Source organism: Acartia tonsa, chromosome 3, assembly GCF_053477335.1.
Source record: "Acartia tonsa isolate MP-2025a chromosome 3, ASM5347733v1, whole genome shotgun sequence".
NCBI classification, from domain to species: domain Eukaryota; kingdom Metazoa; phylum Arthropoda; class Copepoda; order Calanoida; family Acartiidae; genus Acartia; species Acartia tonsa.
The window spans coordinates 37,520,152-37,544,497 of record NC_137262.1 but is presented as its reverse complement, the minus strand read 5'-3'; the positions used below and the strand labels follow the sequence as shown (position 1 = coordinate 37,544,497).

The 24,346-nt window shown below is 30.7% G+C and overlaps 1 protein-coding gene across 5 annotated transcripts in view; it reads left to right on the top strand.

Annotated features, from left to right (window-relative positions):
- The window catches only part of LOC145314044 (uncharacterized), a 117,028-nt gene that overhangs the window by 9,955 nt on the left and 82,727 nt on the right, over positions 1–24,346 (top strand). For all 5 annotated transcript variants that reach the window (XM_080153780.1, XM_080153777.1, XM_080153779.1 and 2 more), the window contains one exon: positions 13,532–13,606. In XM_080153780.1, the coding sequence (XP_080009906.1) occupies positions 13,532–13,606 (75 nt within the window). The remainder of the gene's footprint in view (positions 1–13,531; positions 13,607–24,346) is intronic.

Here is a 24,346-nt window from a genome sequence, read left to right as displayed (position 1 = left end):
AAATGAATGCATATATTTACCTATTTGGTTCTTCTTTACAAGATTAGTTCATATTGGGCGTTTTAATCTGTTTAAGGAAAGGATAGGTTAGTAATTACTACAAACAAAATTCGTGTTTAACAATGAAGTAAAGTTTGTCTGACTTCATCTGTTGATAAAGTTATGTGCTTCATAAAATTAACATTTATTATACAATTTTAGAATTTCTTTATTTACTAACAAAGCATTTAAAATATTTAGGTTTTGTCCCAGTCAAAATCGTTTTAAGATCGTTTGAAACGCAATGCCACTCTGCAGTTGATAATTTTATTAAAATGGTCCCCAAAGTTTTTGATAATTTCTCTCATGATTTGGCTTAAAAATTAAGGGAACTTTTGTTTTATCATGATTTGGTTCTTCAAACTAGCAGGTTTTTCCTTTTCTTTGACTTTTACACTGATAATAATAAGTTAAACCTACGGATGGGTTAATTTTGTGTATCATAATTGGGGATGTTCATCAATTCATCTCTTATACTTTAAGATCCCTGACTTGGTTATTTTATAGTTGGAACAATATCTCCTTATTGGAAAATTGACGATTATTTTATTGTCTATTGTCCTCTCCCTGCGTCCCTGGTACAAAGATGTAAAGATAGCCTGATATCTAGTTGCCGAATGTGTACGCAGTTTCCTGAGTGTTTCCTCATCCTAGCTCAATATTTACTACTAGCTAAAAATCTTCAAACTTCCCTCAAAAAATCTAAATTTGAATGTATAAACGATTTATACATTATAAATTTGAATTTTTCAAATTTTGATATTTTTTTTAAAGTTTGAAGCTTTTTTAGCTAGTAGTAAATATTGAGCTAGGATGGGGAAACACTCAGGAAACTGCGTACACATTCGGCAACTAATTCGGAGGTCATCGATGTAAAGGTTTTAAGCTGATAAAATCTTCCTCAAATAATTTAGAAATAATCCTTTTTTTCTTCTCTTATTTGACCAGCTTTTAAGGAGCGAAGCTACTATATGTTTCAGTTATAGATATAGGATATTATGGTATAAAATTTATTGTCAATTTAGCTTGCTAATTTGGTCCTCATTTATTGGTAAATTCGTGTATCCAGTAGGAGGGAAGGGTATGGGGTAAAGGAGGTGAATGGGGGGTATATTTATTTCAGCCAGCTGTGTCAGAGCATCACTTTATCAGAAAACATGAAAATCTGATGCAACATCCAAGTAATAATATATCGATTGTTATAGCATTATAAGAAGAGATAGCGCATTGGTAGGTGAACTAATCTAAATATCAATATTCTCCAATAAATATAAGCTATAAAAATAAAAAAAGTAAAAATCAATTTTCAATAACTTATGAGGTTTATTGATTGATCTAAATTTTAACTAAATAAATTTTTTGTGACCTTATCTATTAACGAATATTTCTTAAAGGCGTTTCTTATCATTATTTAAAAATTTTTATTTTGTCCAAATACAATTTTATCCTTGTTTTTAATACATATAATATGTAAAAAAAATGATCATAAACGGATAAGTAAAAAAGTTATATTTTTACTTCATAAAGTATACATTTAAATCATCGTCTTTTGATTTGATTTCTATATTAGTTGAATTTAGTTCTTGTATGGTTGCCTATCAACCTTGTCTAAAAGGCCTGTAACCTTACTATAACCTAGCTTTACTGGAAGTTTTTGATTTTACAGTACAGCCACCCATAAAGAGTGTTAATACATGGGACATTAAATTACACTGGTATCCAAAGTTTTATAACCACGTAATCTTATTAGTTGACTTAGGTACTTTTTATTTACCAAAACTAGAAGTGGTTCTAAACTAGCAGTGTACAAATTTTTCAACCAATAATTTAAATCAATAAAGAGGCAATTATATTTACCATTATTTGAAATGTATATAAATCCATCTTAGATTGTCTTATCTCTTATTTCCTACTACTTTTGTCTAACGAAAAATTTAAATTTAACAGGGTTAGATTTGAAGTCAACTTATCTACATCCCTGTTAAAACTAAAAAGAACTGACCATTATCTAAAATCTTGATTTCTTTATCAGCTTCTCTCTACCATGTGTTCGTACAAAATCAGCTGATTTTTCAAAATAACAAAATGGCGGATTTTTCCACGAAATCTAAATCAAAAGCTAAAAAAGAACATACTAATGATAAGGTAGAAGGCGGTAGGGAGGTGACTCCTACCCAGTATTTTTGAAATTTGACATGACTTTCTTCCTCTTTTTTCATCCCATTAAGGGTTTACACCCCCTGGCAAAACCCTATGCACGCCACTGAATAAAACAGTTTGCTATATCTTAATAGACATAAAAAAAAGGTATAATCCTAATATATAAAGCAGTAAGTTTTTTTTTGTAGCTTAAGATTTCTTCTGAGTTTTTTTTAGGGAAGCTTTATATGATCCGGGATAGTTTAGACGATTTAAATTTTAGATGTTAGTCTTGGTATAGATTCAGGCTTTTTTCCCTGCACTTTCTTACCCCTTAGAATATATAGAGCTCTTAGATTCTAGGATCGCGGTCGCTTCTAACTTAAATTTTTTTAACTTTCTTTTTAGTAATTTTGCAAGAACAATGGTTCTCTATGACTATTATCATTAACCTTGAATATATAAAGTAGATAATGAACATTCAGGGAGGCAAGGAGGCAGGGATAAGACACATGATCTCAAATTTATTATTATCTAGAATTAGAGTTTCAGGGATGTAACAATGGAATGTATTATAATCTCTAAGATTAGACGTCTATTGTTTCTATAAATTTTACTAAATTTCTTTAGGGAGAGTTGTCGGTTTCTAGGGCCGATTTTTCTTGAAACCTTCCCAGGACTTATTAGAAGCTACACTGCAAAGGAGAATCATAGATTCTTTTGTTAGCTATATCCTTCGGAACAAACAGACAGACAGACAGAGAAAATCAGATATCCTATTTTTGACTGAACTTTTTTAGGACTTTTTGTAAAAGGTCGTGCAATCAAAGTGGTTTGTGTTGATAATGATTTGGTAATGAGATGCTTTGTTGTCTTGTCTTGTCCAAATTCAAGTCGAAACCAGGGATCTGTAGGGATAAGACAATGGATTTCAATCCCCAATGATAGCAAACAAAATTACTCCTTCTGAACTCTGGGGATTAAATTTGTTGGTTAAAAAGTTTGGACACTACTAGCCTGGAACCAACAAATGGCAATTCAATTAAAGTACCTAAAGTTTTAGAGCTAACAATTTAGATAATGTGGTTATAAACTTTGGGTACCAGTGTAATTTACAGTCCAATGTCCCCTTCCTTCCTGAGTGACAACACCTGCAATTGTCATAATGAATTTTAAAATTTTATTGGCATTTTTAAAAGAACAAAAAATTTCTTCTGTTTTTGTAAAAAAATACTCAAAAATGACAGATAATGGACACAAAACGCCAAACTTAAGATAAAGAAAAAGATAAATAATTACCATTCATTAGGCTCGACCCATTGATTTCATTTTTGGAAACTTGTCAAAATTAATTTTTAGTAGCGTAGCTACTATGTAACTTTGATATGTCCGTACATTCATATTTATGATTAGAAGAACACACTAGTATATTACATCTAAAGATCTAAAGGGATAAGACAATGGCCGATAAATTGATGTACATTCATAATACACAAAATTATTCCTTCTCCTACTGTAGATTACATTAAGTGGTTGAAACGATGACACTTAATGGACCAACCAATCAATAAAAGTCACTCAAGTTGTTAAGCCAACGAATAAGAAAACATTATAAAACTTTGGGGACTAGTGTAATAAACAGCCCAATGTTAAATTCCTTTATAAAAGATCACAGAACAAAAAAGGAAAAATTCCATTGTTAAAACATAACTGAATTACTATTATACACATTCTAAACAAGGGTGATAACATCTATGGAAGCGAAGCTCTTAAATATATAAATCAAGCAACCAATTAAAATAACGATATTGTCAAAACATTTCCAACAATCAAATATTTATCCAATATTGAATAGAATTACGTAGTTCATAATAATAGTGTAGATTTTCTACATGATTTTTTTGACTCAATATAAAAACATATATATTAAGATTTAAACTATTGGTTTAAACGTTTGGTCACTCAGCTAAATGAACCAACAAATTAATATTTGATACAAGTAACCAAAGTTTTTAAGCCAATAAATAAGAGAATATGATTGTATATTTTGGGGTATACAATACATATAATTGTAACAGTCCAATGTCGTCTCCCTCCCAAGTAATAAGTTATTCTGAATTATAATAAATATTCATTTTAAACGGTTAAGCTTGTTTCTTAACGCCTTATTTGTCTCTTAAACGGTTATGTGACAATTCACGCCAGGCTACAATTGAATCAAGATAAAAGTAAGTGCCGAGCTCTGGGACCTATGTATGGTGAAATTAGACATAAAACCATAATGATTCCAGGTAAAACCAAAATATTTCAGCGGGATCTTTTTGAGAAAGTTAGATTTGAAAATTTCAAGTTCAATTTTCACCCCCTAGGAGTTGCCGCATAATCATGACAAGAAAAAATTTATTTAAAATTTTGAACAAGTTTGCTTTTATAAAGTTCTTCATAAAACCACTCCTGAAGGGAGTTAATTAATGGCCATTTTTATCAGTTGCTTTGCTAAGGTCACGGAAATTCAGCCTTAAATAAATCATGTATAGAGAGGTTTTATGAAAGACTTCATAAAAGCAAAGTTGTTCAAAATTTTAAATAAATAATTTTAGCTTTTCTTGTCATGATTATACGGCAACTCCTGGAGGCTGAAAATTGAACCTGAAATTTTCAAATCTAATTTTCTCAAAAAGATCCCACTGAAATATTTTGGTTTTACCTGGAATCATTATGGTTTTATGTCTAATTTCACCATACATAGGTCCCAGAGCTCGGCACTTTCTTTTGTCTTGATTCAATTGTAGCCTGGCGTGAATTATGTTCAGGGAAACAGGGATATGTTAAATGATGGTAAATGAATCTTACAATTAATAAATGTTGGCTATATAAAGATACATTTATTAATTTTTGTGAAGAACAATTTAGCTGCCATTAACCTTTCCATGAAAAAATCAGTAAAAGTTCTCAAGGTTTTAGATCCAACCAATAAGATAACGAGGTTCTAAAACTTTGGGTACTAGTGTAATTAACAGCCCAATAAAAAATTGTCCTTGTTTTCTTGCAATTTACTTTAAAATGCAGAATTAAAATATTAACACTAGCAAAAATATTCATTATTTAGTTTGTCTATACAGTCTGCTATCCTAAAAAGTACACATTTTTTACTCAAATTATGAATTTGTATCCAGCTGATTGTCTGATTGTTTCTCTGTTATAAAACGACCAAGCTAATATTGCTTCATTTACTTCTACAAGAGATGCGATTGATATTAAGTATTTTTTACTTGAAATATATTTCGGAATGATGAAGAAGACTTTTTAGTTTTTTCTTTTAAATTTTAAATATATCTATCTATCTATCTATCTATCTATCTATCTATCTATCTATCTATCTATCTATCTATCTATCTATCTATCTATCTATCTATCTATCTATCTATCTATCTATATATCTATCTATCTATCTATCTATCTATCTATCTATCTATCTATCTATCTATCTATCTATCTATCTATCTATCTATCTATCTATCTATCTATCTATCTATCTATCTATCTATCTATCTATCTATCTATCTATCTATCTATCTATCTATCTATCTATCTATCTATCTATCTATCTATCTATCTATCTATCTATCTATCTATCTATCTATCTATCTATCTATCTATCTATCTATCTATCTATCTATCTATCTATCTATCTATCTATCTATCTATCTATCCATCTATCTATCTATCTATCCATCTATCTAACTATCTATCTATCTATCTATCTATCTATCTATCTATCTATCTATCTATCTATCTATCTATCTATCTATCTATCTATCTATCTATCTATCTATCTATCTATCTATCTATCTATCTATCTATCTATCTATCTATCTATCTATCTATCTATCTATCTATCTATCTATCTATCTATCTATCTATCTATCTATCTATCTATCTATCTATCTATCTATCTATCTATCTATCTATCTATCTATCTATCTATCTATCTATCTATCTATCTATCTATCTATCTATCTATCTATCTATCTATCTATCTATCTATCTATCTATCTATCTATCTATCTATCTATCTATCTATCTATCTATCTATCTATCTATCTATCTATCTATCTATCTATCTATCTATCTATCTATCTATCTATCTATCTATATATCTATCTATCTATCTATCTATCTATCTATCTACCTATCTATCTATCTATCTATCTATCTAGCTATCTATCTATCTATCTATCTATCTATCTATCTATCTATCTATCTATCTATGTATCTATCTATCTATCTATCTATCTATCTATCTATCTATCTATCTATCTATCTATCTATCTATCTATCCATATATCTATCTATCTATCTATCTCTCCATTCATAATTAATACATAGTATTCATTTTCTTCTGATTATTTTAACCCACTCAAATTTCTTACTTTTGAGTTTCTAAAATTTTAACAATAGATTTAAATTAATAGACACATATTTATTCCCTTATAATAATTTCACAAAATTTTACTACAATATTGCACAAGAAAAAAATATCTCAAGATTAAAGCAGCTATGGAATTGTATAAAAATTGACGGTCATTTAGCAAGTCAATACCTTTTATATTGAGTTGCTACGAATTTAGTAAAAAGGTCTTTATTTAACTCAAATAGGATTTAAAAATAAAATAAAGCATTTAGTTTTAACCGCAGAACCGATATGGTTCTCCTTCTCATAGGTATAGGGAAGGAGGTTTGTCATTATTTTAGGGAAGGGAACCACCCCTCTCGTCCTTAGACAAAGACCCCTAAGCCGATATTTGATTCAAATCAAATTTCAAATTCAAATATTTATTGGGACAAAACAACATAAACATTTAATATCAACATTTATAAATGATAATTACGTTGCATTAAGAATTTATTAATAAACTATTTTTGTACACAATAAATACTATAGGAATGTTACAAATTAACTTTTATTGCCTTTTAAGTTTTTAATATTCTAACAACAAACTTGATGGTTGTGAGTCTAATCTTAATTATTTTGTATTACTATTGTAACTGATTAACTAAAATAATGCGGGGACAGACCACTCACACGGAAAAGAAATACCTAAAACAATTGTTTGAAAGAATAATTCTACATAACCCCCCTGCCCATTGTTTTGGGATTTTCAGACAAACATGCCAAAATAGTCACTTTGAGTAGAGTAAATTTCATCAACGTTTAGTTGTGGGGTAATAAAAGGGTAATACTACTAATAAAAGGGTAATACTACCCAAGGAAAAAAGTGTGTTAATTGCAATGTCTACTTTTTATCGAACAAAATAAATTGTGGACTAATTGTTCCGTTTAAGAGATCTTGCTAAGCACCAGGGTATACATATTAAAGTAAAACAATAGATGGAGAAAGGGTTAAACCACTGTATGTCCCAACCCCACCTTTTTGCTAGCAGACGAAAAGGTCCCCAACACTGGATCCAGGTAGTTGTCTGGGTTATACATCTATACTTATACATTTATTGTATACTACTATTGGAAATATGATATTCTTATTTAATAATGTTCCCTGTCTTGGGTAAAAACAGTTGTCTTACTCCCACACAAACTTTACCCTAGTGCCAATATATGCATTTACACTTGTCATACGAGACAAATCTATGACAGACAGACAGACACAACTTAATAGACAGACAGACAAACACACTTACAAAGTACAAAAAAATAGCCTGTTTGTTTTCCTTGTCAAATAGAGGTTTGTAGGGTTTTAAAAATATTGAATTAATTAGCTTCCAAATATTTTCAACAAGCTATTTTTTCTTACAGGATATAACTTTCCCTTCCATGATAAATAATTGTGAATTTACCAAGCAGTTATAAAAAAGTAGAATATCATCTGTATTGCAGTTTGTGATTTTTTTTCTGATAGGTGTCGAACAGACATTATACTTATTGAATATTAGAATAAACCGGCGTTATCTCTTAAGGTGACTTTTCGTGCACAGAACCCCTACCCTCGCATTTAGAGTAAATTGAGTAGTTTATTTTCTTTTTAGGTTAGTTTATATTGGGTAGTTATACCCTACAATAACAACCCCCCGCTTTATTTTCAATTAATTTTAAAATTAATGGGAAGGGGAGATTTAATTCACTGATATTCAGTTTGAAAAAAAAACACCTCCATCACAGACAAGTAACGTTGCAATGTTCTTCATAGAAAATTATTCGTAACTTGCCGCCCTAAAAGCTATTTTTTTTCGTTTTCTATAATTAATTAAAACTTATATATTTTTTTGGGATCTACTGCAGTTCATGGTAAAATATTGCTGGTAACGAATATTGCCAAAAATCTATGAATTTTAAAGGCTGCTAGCTGCCAAACGGCTGAACGTACAGATCATACCCGCACACCATTTTAAGCGGCATAAGAAGGCCTACAACTAATCTAGAATAGCCAAGATCCAATGATGCACAGGGAAAGCTTCACTGTAGAAAAAACGCATAAAATAGGCCTTTTTCGCGCATTTCTCTGCACTGCGAGATAATTATGCATTATTGATTTATGGCTATTCCAGATTATTTGTAGGCCTTCTTATGCTGCTTAAAACAGTGTGCGGACATGATCTGTACTTTCAGTCGTTTGGCAGCTAGCAGCCTTTAAAATTCATAGATTTTTGGTAATATTCGTTACCAGCAATATTTTACCGTGAACTGCAGTAGATCCTTTTTTTGTAATACCATTTTTTCAAATTCATTTATGATTACATCATTGCAATTTTAATGAATGATAAAATGACAAATTTGATTATGGAATTTTTCTTTTTAAATTTCAAACTTTTTTACTTAAGTTTATACTAGCGGCTATGCCCCTAGCACCTAGGAGCTCTGGATATGTAGTGACAGAAGGTATAAAAAAAGCCTAAAACTATCCTAAAACTTAAATCTTTAAATAATTGGTTCAGTATTAAGATCTTAAGCTTTAGACAAAAAAATGATGCTACTTTATGATAGGACTAGCGGCTACGCCACTTGAGGCCTCTAGTGGTTTAAAAAAAATAATATTATACCTTGCAATGTTTCGAAGGATTCTCTATCAATATAATACGATATTTTGCAATGTTACGTAGGAGTCTCTAATCGAGAGAAAAAAATTTCGATTTATTATGATTTCTCCTGGGAGGGTGGTGGTACCCGGACCCTCCCCCAAAATAGTTAAAAACCTTTCCGGGAACTATGAGAAGGTACCCTGTCAAAGAGAACCCGATCGGTTCAGCGGTTACCGAGATCCTTCGGTACAGACACACAAACACACAAACATCCTGTTACTTTAGTATAAGGATTAGTGGCTACACTACAAGAAGCTTTGCTTTATAGGGGAAGAGATGGTAGTAACTTTAATACTTACATAAAGTAACAGAATGCTGTCTGTCTTTCTGTCTGTCTGTAGCTTAAGATCTCACTGACTGCTTGATCGACATGATTCTCCTGTAAAGTGAATCTTCTTATAGGTCTACAGAAGGTTTATAGCTATTTAGAGACATTGCGACTAGTTTTTTTAAAGTGCCAAATAATACTGAAAAATTATCATCAAATTTCTAAGTTTAATAACTCTAAGTTTTATTTGATAATTACTCAATACACATCCTTTGATTAAATTTTAGGTTGGTATAAATTGAATTTCATGCATTGTACATTGTACCCTCAGTAAACATTTATTTAGTTCTTTAACTCTTCAAGTCCGGGATTTGCAGGGATTAGACAATGGCCTATGAATTGATGTAAATCTCCAATAATGATATACAACATTATATTAAGGGATTAAAACGTTTGGACTGAACATTCAACTTAAAGAGTCAACCAATCAAAATTCAATAAAAGTCACCAACGAATAAAAAAAAGTTATTGCAAAACTTTAAGGTCTAGTCTATGAACATTCCAATGTCCCCTTTCTCCTTAACTTCATTAAGTTACTATAATAGGCTTTAAATTGTTATGATGTGTGTAATTCCTTTTTCATATATTAAAGTTACTTTGAATATGAAATTGTATCTATTAGTAAGTTTGTCTTGTGGTTATCATTCTGAATGTAAAATGATATAGTTTAGATTTTACTCATACAAAAACATATTTGAAGTTTATATGAAAAAAACATTACAAGAACAATGGTAGTCTAAGATTGTTATTGGAATTTTAAAAATAATAGTAGAACATTAGATTATCTCATATAGTAGCCACGAAAGTAATGTAATGATTTTTTATGAACAATATGCTTTATAAAATAAATTTTTTTTCATTGAAATTCTTACTTAAAATAATTTGATAACATACGAGACGTGCTTTATAGATTGAAAGAAAGATATACAGACGAACGGACATTGCGTTTAAAGAGTAGCTTTACTTAAAATGAAATATTTGCGGAGATTTTTGACTTTGTGAATTTCTTAATTCCATATACTTAATTTTCAAGTACATCAAGAATTCATATTTAAAGGATGGAAAATTAAAATTAAAATCGTTAAGGCTCTTATTGTTACAATTTCAGAGTAAGAATAAAATCGTTCATTCGCCCTAATGATTATAATCAAAACTACCCCATCTGTATATTAATATCATGGTCACTGAGGCAACGATTGAGAAACAGTATTTATAAAAAACGTTGTCCCCTTCCTCCCTGTCTTATTAACCAACTTTATATGAATACTCCTTGTGGTAGAATACAGTTAGACCCCCACAGTTAAGATTACATAGTCTTATTAACCAACTTTATATGAATACTCCTTGTGGTAGAATACAGTTAGACCCCCACAGTTAAGATTACATAGGCTTATTAACCAACTTTATATGAATACTCCTTGTGATAGAATACAGTTAGACCCCCACAGTTAGGATTACATAGGCTTATTAACCAACTTTATATGAATACTCCTTGTGGTAGAATACAGTTAGACCCCCACAGTTAGGATTACATAGGCACACTCCAATTTAAATTTTAAAATTTGAGCGTAGCTGCTAGTCATTTAATCCTTGTCTTTTGTTGTGGCTTAATCAAGGAAGGGAGGTGACATTCGACTATAGATTACAATTGTACCCAAAGTTTTATAACCCTATATTCTTATTTAAAAAAATTGGTTACTTTTTTTTGATTTGGTTAGTTCCAAACTAGTAATGTTAAAACATTTCAACTAGAAATTTCCAGAAGGGGTAAAATTGATTATCATCATTTGATGTATATTAATTGTATTCATTATTACAAGATTCCAAATGTTCTTTACACTAGATAATATCTTTGATTTAAGGATTAGCCGCGCTCAATATGGGTAACGTCATACTTGTTTTGATTGTGGTATGAAAAAATTAATATCTGCTTCTCAATTTTTACTTTTTGTTATCTGTGTGTGTATGTAGGGTTATAGGGATATATTAATGTATGATAAAATTATCTTTAATTTCCTATACCTGTATTTTAAAAGCGAAGCTTATCTATAATTAGGGTCGGTCCGTCCGTCCGTCCGTAACGGATAGCTTATTTTGTTAATTTAGGCATGTTAGAATTGTTTTATCGATTTCAAACTTTGCATGGTGATTCCTTTAGTAGTTAGGTACGATTTAGAAAGCGTAGAAACTCTATAATCATTACCAAAATGTCCGCACGTTCATTTTAAACATGTTAATTTTTTACTTTTTTAACAACAAATTTTTATGTGATCTAATCATCCGATTGATCTGATTTTTGGTATATTGATTTGGGACAACAAAGTATAATGTTATAAGCGAAGCAACTCTATAATCAAGTCCTAAAAATGTAAGTATGTCCATAAACATTATCCTGTATCAAGCAGTTTTTCAACAAATTTACTTACAATTTTACTTCGACTCTTATACATTTATATTCTGGTTATTCAGTTCTGACACTATATAAGTGTTAATGTCCGTTTGTCAAACGTTTCAGTACTTCGCTTTTATAATTTCATTAGCTAATATAATTTCCAGAATGGCTTTGAAATCAATAGATATCCGGTCAATTAATACTGTTTCCCGGCTCTAATGAAAAATCATGTATATCATCGCATTGCAGACAATTTACCACAAATATAAAAAAAACTGGTTTTAATCACATGATTTTTCATTTCGATAACAGCGGAAAGGTGTCTATAATATGTTTCGATAAAAATAATATATCTTCCATTTATGAATGAGAAGGATGAAGAGAATAATGATTTGTTTTCTATTTCCCTGGTTTGTGTTGTAAATTGTACATAGGAATATAAAAAAGTATTCTTAAAAACTCTTTCATTATATCACCTTGTGTGCAAATTTAGTGGATTTTTAAATAGGCTAAGACATGTCACCATAATCTTAATTTTATTTAAAAAGCTACATGTTTTAGCATCTTAATTACGATGGTGTCACCGTATTTTATCGGTATTTCACTCATTTTATATATATATTTATTTCGCTTTAAATCTATTGCTAATTTCCAGATATGTCGCTCATATTTAAATGAAGGCCTTTCTAATAGAAAATTAAAGATCTATAAAATTAATATTATTTTAATAGTTATCTGTGTCCCAAAAATTGTATAATTATGTTTGCAAATTCTCTAGGATAATTTCATTAATTTTGTCTTTTCAATATTCGAAATGTTTTGTATGTCAGTGGCGCAGCTAATATATATCTTTGATGATACATCTGTTCGTCCGAAAGTTAATAGCTGCAGGTTTCTTAAAAAATGTAAACAATTAAACTTAAAAATCATAAATTGATTTAAATTAATTGACCCTTATAATCCAAGTCAGGATTTTCTTGGAAAAAAATACTTTTTTATTAGGAAAATCAAAATTGAACAAGTTTAGGAATGAAAGTCATATCTATAATACAAAGTAGAATGATGTCTGTCCGTCCGTCCGTCTGTCCCATAAGATCTCGGTAACCACTGAACCGATCGGCTTCTACTCTTCAGGGAATATACCTACTGGTCCTGTGGTGGTTTTAGGCTATTTTCTTGGGGGGTGAGATACCCCCAACCCCCCCAAAAACAAAAAATCCCCCCACCAATTAAAAAAAAAAATCATTTCCAGGTAATAAAAGATGTGGCCTCTAGGGGCTTTGCCCCAAGAGGCTAGGGGCGATATTGCTATATTTAAACACTACAATAGGAGATACAATAACCATTATTAAGAAATTTATATTCCTAGATATTATGTACAATTGTTTTAAAAATGATTTTACTATATATTTAGATGCAAGGCTTTTTGAAACCTAATATTTTGATATCCTTCTCTTTCAATTACTCACTCTCTATTATTCTGACTGCCTCAGATTTTGCGTAGAACCTTGCATATGATGAAATCTTCATATTCGTAGGATGAAGAAGATATCAACAGTATTCTGTACTGGTATAAGTTTACGGACGCGGTGTTCTTGGATCATCTTTCACAGGTGAAGTAACTTTTTTTTCAACCTAGAAAATATTCTCTTTTATTTTTTTCCCCTCAGTAATAACCTCTGTCCATAGACGCTAGATGCGCAGCTGCTAAATTAAAACAAATCAGTTAAGAAAGTACGTCCAAGGGATGAAGGGGGGGGGGGGTGTTACTCTCCTCAAACCTTCGAAACCCTAATTAACTAATTTTTCCCCTCTCAAATAAAGTTTGGACGTCCTTGTTTGATAAATTAAGATTATCCTTGTATGTTAGTAAGTGATGCGTCATTATTGTGGGCCTCTTTAGACCAATTGGTCTACCGGATTTCTTATAGAAAACACACATAGAGACAATTTACTTATATATCATGAATTGGTTTTTAACTATAAGCTACATGTTGTTATTTAACTTCCGGACAATTTTTGACAGTTTTTTTTTGGATAGCCCTATTCACAGTTAATCTAAAACTTTATCAGTGCGTTCCCTCAAAGTTTTTAGTCCAGCAAATACTCAAATTCTATAGTACGAATGCATTATAAATGTTGTTATTTTACTTTCTTAGAATTTTTGACAGATTTTTTTGGATGGCCTTATTCACAATTAATCTAAAACTTTACCAGTGCTTTCCCTAAAACTTTTTAGTCCAGCTCATAAGGGGGGGATTCTGATCTCGCTAGGCACTTTTACGGAAAATAAAGAAAATATTTAATTCAAATAATTGAATGTATTACGAGCTTTACATCAAATTAAAAAAAACCTAATCTCTAAAACCACTAAGGTTTAAAATTTGTGATATTGGTGAAACATATTATAAAATATTTATATTTTATGTATAAACGGAAGGAAATAAAATGCAAAGAAAAATATAAAGCGTAAACAACACAAATATTTGATGTAGTATGTCTTGAAATCCCGGAAGGGTTGTTGCACCTGCAGATAAACTGTTTTTTTTTCTCCAATCATTCATCGCCAATTTTCTTAATAGGGCCGGAAAAAACCCTCCACTTTTAATTTTTAGGGGGGAAGTAAGAGTATTTAAAAGGGTGGAGGTTCCCTCCTCTAGAATGGTTTAAAACACTTCCTTGTGTACATATAGGTTCACAATAAAGGTGAACCATATCAGTTCTGCAGTTGGCAAGATCTATCTATATATAGACTCAAAGACAGAAACACATCCTGTTACTTCCACATATGGATACTTAATATTTTCCCCAAATGTGATGTGTGACTTATTATTCTGGATGCATACAGGGGTAGCCAGTCTAACCAACAATTCTACAAAAAATCACGAAACCTTATTGGGTATCTTGTCCCTTGTCCCTGGATGCATAGGTTATAATTATTTGGGGAAAGGAATATAATTTATATATCATTGTCCTCTCCATCCAAGCTCCTTAAAAGCACACTCACATACACACACACACACAAACACACAAAAACACAGACATCCACTGACCGGATATAATTTCATATTTGTCGTAATTTTTAAATGATTACACATTAACTTTACTTTTTATAAAAAAAAGTATTTGACAAAGTGCTTGTGAACTGATGATAGATTATAGGATAACTTTTGGATAATTAATAAGAATACTTATTTACTTATTTTGGGCACTAATTTAACCCGGAGGGTTGGGCAACCCAGGTTAGTCTTAGGGAAAGAAAATTATCTTTTATCTCCAATTATTAGAAAAGGAAGGGTGGGGGGGGGGGTTCTGTACTCGATAGATAATTTTAAGGAATCCATCGTTTGATTTATCAGACATACATAGATGGTTATAGATAATGTACATATAAATAGGATGTAATAAGTATAAAAAAGTAAATCATTCGTTGTTAAAATCTAAATTGTCGTAATTTTTTGCTATCTTGTGCCTGCTCAACCTTGTTAGTCACTGTCAGGGAGTCAGGGATGGTCAATGGCTGATAAATCAATCATCCCTAAATTTTCTTTCCTACCTCTGTCTGCTGAACATTACAGTTAACATACAGGGATTATGGGTTATGTAAATAGTGGTTGATAAATTAATATCCCCATAAATTATGCCAGTTGATTATGCTAAAATCAGATTTAGGAATATGAAATAATTAATCCTCCTTCCAATTTATAATTATTTTTCTCAGACTAACTAGTACAAAATAAGCTGTTTGATAAAATTTGTTTTAGATTGGTTGGAGGGTTTGTAAGGGGGATAAAAACTATATTCTGGGTGTGAAATTTAAAAAAAATCGAGTTGTAGAGAGGAGTAATTTACTCCCCTTTGCACCTCAAAAATCTGTGTTTTTTTGGGGGGGGTGGGGGGATATCACCCATTTAACTTATCCTCTTGGACGTCCTTGTCTGGATGCTTCGAGTTGTAGAGAGGAGTAATTAACTCCCCTTTGCACCTCAAAAATCTGTGTTTTTTTTTTGGGGGGGGGGGGGGGATATCACCCATTTAACTTATCCTCTTGGACGTCCTTGTCTGGATGCTTTATTAATTTTTGTTGCTGTCAACATTGATCCTTAATTCTTGAATCACATAGAAACTTTTCTTGCTTCGCTGATTTGGTAAATAACAACTAAAACATATTAACATCATTATATACGATACTAGCGGCTACGCCCCTAGAGGCCTCTAGTGGCACTTTAAATGTTTTTGTTTGATAAAGTCTCTACTATAATTTTTTTTTACGTACGATACCTCTTCATTTGACGTTGAAGTCTCCTAAACGTTTTTTTGAAATTTCGATTTTTTTGTCATTTCTCTTGGGAGGGTGGTGGTACCCTCCCCCAAAATAGTTAAAAACCTTCCTGGGACTTATGAGAAGCTACCCTGTTAAGGAGAACCCGATCGGTTCAGCGGTTAGCGAGATCCTTCGGTACAGACAGACACACAGACAGACAGACACACAGACAGACAAACATCCTGTTACTTTAGTATAAGGATAGGGAAAAAGTTCTGTCTGTTATTAAAAATATATATTTTTTTTTTTTTTTTTGGGGGGGGGGGAGTAATTTGCCAAAGGTTATACTTTTCAGGAACCCAATTTTAAACCTTTGTCTGCCTTTTTCTACGAATTATTTTTGTTTGATTAGAACCAGTTGAGACACAAGGAAAAAATATTTATCGATTATATCAAAATTAAAATAATGAAATAGATACCAGTTTAGTGGCCCGTAGTTTGGTCCCCTAACGGGGCCAACGAAATTGGAATCAGTCAAATATTTTTCCATTTAATATCCGGGAAAGGCTAAATAACTATACCATATGATATACAAGGGGTATCAAGTGGCTTTGAGAAAGCATCAAATTTAATGGAATATTAATGGCTGATTTAAAGATATTGGTTGCACGAATCAATCAACAGCAAATAAGACAAGGATGACAACATATAGTAGCAAAGCACAGTGAACCAATGAAATGAACAAACAAAGTGAGTTATAAAGCAGATGTTCAGTTCTCATAAAAATGAAGAAAAGAGAAAGAGAGTATATGCAAAAACTCCAAGAAAATCTGTAATTAACTTTTAAATCCTTTGAAGCATGACCGACAGACAGACGGGCAAAATAAGATTAGATGCGCATGTCATTGAATTCTTCTCTTATAATTTCAGCTGTCTATCTTTAATATTAGTCGAGAAAATCACATTTCCCCCAATAGCGTTACAGACTAACTACTATAATCATAGAAAAATTTCTCCAATGGTAAAGGAATACCAACTTGACTTTATATAGGAGGTAACTATATAAAAGAAGATAATAAGACTTACCTTTTGTTTACATACAGCTCAATTTAAGCATTTAAAGTTTAAAATTATAATCAATCAATATAAACAAGATAAATACAGTCAATACTTTGATTTAACGGAAGAATGTGCAGTTTTTGATTGAAATGAAACTGCGCTGTAAAAAAAGGAATCATATCAACAAAAAGCATTTTTACATCAAAATATTATAAAAATGATGAAAAAAGCATGAATTAAGCAACCGTTTTTGAGATCCTAATGAGAATATACTCAACAGGAAGTAATATTGCAATTTAATTTAACACATGGTTGACCCCCGTGTTGTGTTTTGCAAAATCCTATCATGTTGCAACTAGATTAATAACATATACCAAGAACGTGGTTGTACAAATTATTTATATCAGCTAGATTTATATAAAACAAGGATGACAACATCCATAAAAGCGAAGCACTGAAACGGTAGGACAAACGGACATTAACACTTGTATAGTATCTGAACTGAAAAATCGGAACATAAATGCATAAATGTCGAATCAAAATTGTAGGTAAATTTGTTGAAAAACTGCTTAAAAATAGGATAATGTTTATGGACATACTTACATTTTTGGACTTGATTATAGAGTTGCTTCGCTTATAATATTGTTCTTTGTTGTCCCAGGAATCAATATACCAAAAATCAGATCAAACGGATAATTAAAACACTTGAAAATTTGTTGTTAAAAAAGTAGAAAAATCAACATGTTTAAAATGGACGTACGGACATTCTGGTAATGATTATAGAGTTGCTACGCTTTCTAAATCGTACCCAACTACTACAGGAATCATCATGCAAAGTTTGAAATTGATAGGACAATTCTAACATGCCTAAATTAATGAATAAAAGCTATCTATCTCGGACGGACGGACGGACCGACCCTAATTATAGAAAAGCTTCGCTTTTAATAATAGGGAGGAAGGAAGGAAGGGGACAATGGGCTGTTTATTACACCAGTCCCCAAAGTTTTTATAATGATATTTTCTTAATCGTTGGCTTAGAAATTTCAAGGACTTTTAATAAATTTAGATAGTTAGTTCATTAAGTTAAATGTTTTAACAGATAATTGTAATCAACAGAAGGGGTAATTTTGTATACTATCATTGGGGATGTTTCATCAATTTATTGTTTATTTAATAACAAGCTAAAAAATTAAATTGAATAAAAGAGGCAATATTTTAGACGCTGGTAATGTAAAAATATATATTCAATCAGTAAATGAAGGAAAATAAAACTTTTATTGATGGTATTTATCTAGAAATATATGGTTATCAGACAAGATTAAACTTTATGCTGAGATTCATTAAAATGCACTTATAACAAAAATGGAATCTGCCCCACAAAATCAGAATAGTTACATTTTTTAGATTTATACAAAGCTTCTGGAAACAGCAAAATTGATTTCACAACTGTTACAAAGATCTTATACATTCTAAATGAAAATATTTGAGAGATTATACACTATACAGCCTGTAAAAATTGATTTAAAAATAGTTTGTTATACATTATTTGATTTTTAGATTAATCCTTCTAAAAAATCTGAGATTTAAATATAGTTACTTAAAGACTAGCAGCTACGCCCTAGAGTATGGATGGGGGGGGGGGGGGGGATGGGTTGTAAGATTTTGTCCATCCATTTTCAATTTTAGTTTTACAAGAAAAAGAAAAAAAATTCTTGGGGAGTAATTTTTTTCTAGGGAACAACATCTTTTCGGTATACACAGACAGACACCTTGTTACTCTTAAGGTGAATTAACCCCATCCTTCCTGGCATTAACCTTTTCCATCAACGGGGCACTTCTCATCATATCTACTTTTTTGTCATGGCCACTTTTTTCACTAGCAATCAATTTAGAATGCATTTTATTAGTTGCACAGTTAGCTCTATATTTTATCTTGACTGTAAGAACTACAAGAATACCAGGAATATAAAGAGATATATAAATGGCCGCTAAATTGATGTACATCTCCAATGAAAATAAACAAAACTACTCCTTCTGTAGATTTCAATAAGTGGTTGAAACATTTGTACACTCAACTTAATAAACCAATTAAATTCAATATCAGAAAACTCAATATCTCCTCCCTCTTTGAAGATATAAAGATGTTCATTTATTTTATTTATAATATTTAACAATTTATAAGGATGATAACATTCAAAAGAAGCGAAGCATAAGAAAATCATAGAATGATTTTTACTGAAAATTTCAGATGTCTATCTTGAATAGCAGAAAATAGCATATCCCCCATAGTGTTACATACTGACTAACTGACTGACGGACATACAAAGTGAATTATAAAGTAGCTTTGCTACTAAAACAAAACTTTTTATTAGCTTGCATAAGGTTATTTCGAATATAACTGTCCTTGTTTATTAAATGTGTCAAGGAGGTTGCATTAGTTGATGATGTCAAAATATTAACAAGAATAATTATTGTTATTGTTCAAACATAGTATAGCATCATTGGATATGGAAATAGTACAAATATACTTAAACTCAAGGTTTTAAATCCATGTCCAATTTTCGCATCAATATTGTTGTACCACTAGTAATCGCATTATTAGAATAGTGTCATATTGTGGCTATAGTTTTATTATAGTATTAATGCACAATAAAATTATTAAAGTATTTAAAGCTTTTATAACACCTTAAAAATTCTATTTACATTTACGAGTTGAGAATACTTGTAGAGTTGCCACGCAACAATGTTATCAACAATGCAGCTGTAATTTTTCAATTTTGATTGACAAATTCCATTAATTTATGAATCAGATGACCTAAATTAGCCATGAATTTATTGTACATTTAAATTCATAGGAAAATTTGACCAATTGTTTGAACATAGGTTAATATACAATTAGATGTTAATAATTGATTTCATTTTATTGCCTATCAACAACTGGGTCCAGGTATTTTGTCAGTATCAAAATTGCACTTACAGTAAAAGGATAGTTTAATTGTTTCAGCAATTTTGGAGATTTTAAGTAAATAATTTTAATGGACAAAAATTATTATTATATTGATCAGTTTTAGGTTTATACATATCTAAAAGTAACAGGATGTGTGTCTGTCTTCTTGTCCGTCAGTGTGTACTGAAGGAGCTCTCCAACCGCTGAACGGATATGGTTCTCCTTAACAGTGAACCTCCTTATAGTTGTTGGGAAGGTATATAACTATTTTAGGGGATTTTACCACACTCCTAAGAGTAATCGCCCCTCTCTCGATCAGTCCTTCCAATTTAAAGGCACTTCCATGCTGGATGCATCTACCTTAGCCTTCATAGCCATTTTTTCTCCCAGAAACAGAACTATTTGCCGACTTTCCTTACCTACAATATTCTATTGTTCAGAGGTTCTTAACCTTGGAGGAAAATCCCCCCTCCATATTTTTTATATTATTTTACAATTAAAATTAATATAGAGGGTCACTTTGGAGTTTTGAAAAGTTGAAATTAAAAGTAGGCACTTATTTATCATACATTTTATCAGCCGAATCTTTTACAAAACCCTTTGCAACAGATTATTGATTGATTGAATCTAAATGATTGTTAATTATTAAATTCACATGATAAAAATCTGAATTTTGCACAATTGAAATTGCTGACATAAACCTTTTTTCGCCATAGGAGCATCTGTAATGAACCCCTTCCTTCTCTTTTTTTTTGGAGTATAGGCTATTTTTGGAACTGAAATATTTTCATTTAATTAAATAAATTTGTATAGAAAAAATAATTCAAAACATAACAAACAATTAGAAATAGTTAAATATAGATTATGGATTATTTATTTAATCTAAAATTTTGAAAAAAAAAGGGATTCTACCCTATTGCTTCTATTTATGGCTACTTATTATTACTTTATTGTGTTTTAATGATTCTTTTTCATAGAAATAATTGCTTATTGTATGTCAAAATTTTATTATTATTGAGTGTACCATTAGCATATCTATCAAATATAAAGATAAATGTTTTCCTCCTAAAAATTTAGGTCATACCATTTTTAAAAGCTAAATGTTAAAAAAAACCATTAGCAAAAATTGTAAAAACTTGAAAATCTAGATAATTGGCCATGGCCCCTATGCAAATTTTCGCACCCCCTTCCCCCATAAAAAGCTTGGGCTTTGTTGCATGACATTATTTTGACTTGTTAAAGTCAGAAAGTTTATTGTTTTTTTTTAAGAAATAGGTTGAAATGAATCATTAATTATTTTATTTCTAAAAATATTTGTCCTTGATAAAATACCAATGTATCTCTGTAAACAAGGATGACAATATTCACTAAACATGCAGCTTTTTAATTCTGACTGTCTAAAAGGCGAGACACTAATACTGTTTTTGTTTGGAAGGGAGTGGGGGATTGTCCAACCCCAAGAAAATAGCTTAAACCACCATAGGACCAGTATACATATTACCTGTCGGTTCAGTGGTAACCGAAATCTTAAACTTCAGACAGACCAAAAATGTATAGATATATCGTTTTTAAATGTCAGTATATTTTCTTGGAAAGTTGGAGGACAATTAGTTTTTCCTAATATTAAACTTCCCTCCTGAGAAGCCCGAATATTGTTTATGGACGAACAGAAAATGGTAGAATACAACAATAGAGAAGTTTCGCTTCAGATGATCATTAGGAATTGACCTTATTTTATATTCACGTTATTTTAAGAACATTAATCTTATGTGTCGACAAACAAATGTAATTTAAAGTTGGTCAAAAAAAACATAAAAACATTTCAATAAGTAAATTAAAATGTTGGGTAAACAAAGAATAATTGTCATATACTTAGACATTAGATTAAAAGTATTTGCAATATTAGTAACCCATATCTTCCAGGATATGTTATTCTAATAAAAAAGTAAGAGGATGTTTGTCTATCTGTCTTTCTGTGTCTGTATCTAAGGATGTGGAACCCCTCCGCCAATTTTTTTTACATAATACAAACTAAAGTTGAAGTTTGAATTTCCCTTTATTACCTCTAGGGGCGTAGCTGTTTGTAAAAATTTACTTTTAATAATAAAACAATATTAGATTTAGGGTAAGACACAGAATAATAGTAGGCGATAAACCTCAATAATGATATTATAAAGCCACGGAAGAACAAACAGACGTATAGACATCATAATACATAGATTACAGCTGCGCTCCAAAAATTGAAAAATTATGTTTTAGTGTCCTTCGCCATTTCTTGCATATTATTGAAATGTTGATTTATTATTTGGGTTCGGACCTTAAAAATATAAAAGTTCATTATATTATAAATCGGTTAGCGAGATCCTTCGCTACAGACAGAAAAAGCTCACTACTTTATACAAAAGGATATCTGTACGTTTTGTACGTACTATAAAAATCTACAATTGCCATTATTTAGAATATTTGATATGAGATTTGCAATAAAATGGTTGAAATGCTAAAATATGCCATAATCAAATTATTTTAAAAGAATATATAGAGCAAATTTTAAGGTCCGAACTCTGAAATGTCCAGGGCAGCCTGCTAGATAAGATTATATCATTAAGTTGACAATGGCATATTCTTTACAAATTATTTCAACATTTTTAGAAATGTATCTTCTCTATAACTAGGTTTAGTCTGTCTGTTCATCGCTACGCAAAGAAGTTTCTCTGAAAAGTACAATCAATTCGGACCAGCAGATTCTGATATCTTTAGCTTCAAACTACTTTATATAATGGGAATAGCCTTTGGGGGAGGGTGAACAGCCTTATAGCCTTATAGCGCCCAAAGACATTTAAAAAGCTTTGCTGAAATTTACAATCAGCCATTTTCGAGATCTTCAGCATCTAACAAACAACCTTGTAACTTTTTATCATAATTTAGATATAAGGTAAATAATAAGAAAAATTGCTGAAAATAAATTTTATTTAGTAATTTGCGTAGAAAAGCTGCACAAAAATTAAAATATGATTTGTACTACTGCACTCTTTATAAAAATGATTGTTCTTGTTTAGAGAATTTTTAAATTTTTTATCACTATCATTTGTTTCAATTTTCCAGGCAAATATTTTTGAATGGATAATGGATACATTTTAAATGCCTAAAAATGTTATTTACTCTCGGGGATGGAATGGACAATATCTTCGTTCTTCCCCTTAGAATAGGAAATGAAAGTGTAAAGGCAAATAACAATTTGAACCTCAAATATTAGGTCCTTTCGAATAATTATTTAATACATCAAATTGGCACATTACCATCAAATATTATAAATGATTTAAGGATAACTTTTGTGACAATCTTAAATAATACGAAAGATTCATATTAACATAGTTGTACATAAATTATCACATTCTAACTATATGCCCTAAATCTTTACTGAATTTCTAAAACTTCAAGTATTTATAAAAAAAATAAAAAAAACCTTATAAGCATTTAACTAATTTGTTTTCAACGAATCATATTTAGAAAATTGTATGAAAGTTTTATTTGAAACAATACCTTGCGCCAATAAATCAAACTAAATTTATTTAAAACATGATTTTTTTTACATTTAAGTATATATTAACCCTTTAATACCGAAAGTAATTGTTTTATCCGTTAACTAGCGGCTACGCCCCTAGAGGCCTCTAGTGGCACTTTAAATGTTTTTGTTTGTTAAAGTTAATTTTTTATGTACGATACCTCTTTATTTGACGTTGTAGTCTCCCCTAAATTTTAAAAAAATTTCGATTTTTTTGTCATTTCTCTTGGGAGGGTGGTGGTACCCTCCCCCAAAGTAGTTACAAACCTTCCCGGGACTTATGAGAAGCTACCCTGTTAAGGAGAACCCGATCGGTTCAGTGGTTAGCGAGATCCTTCGGTACAAACACACAGACAAACACACAGACATCCTGTTACTTTAGTATAAGGATAAAAAATCATCGTTATGAAGATAAAAGTTGTAAAACAATAAAAATTGTAAAATGTTAAACTAAGAAAATGCTGATTGATATCTAACCTGGATGACCCAGCATGTATTTAGTGGCAGCAAAGATTCGACGG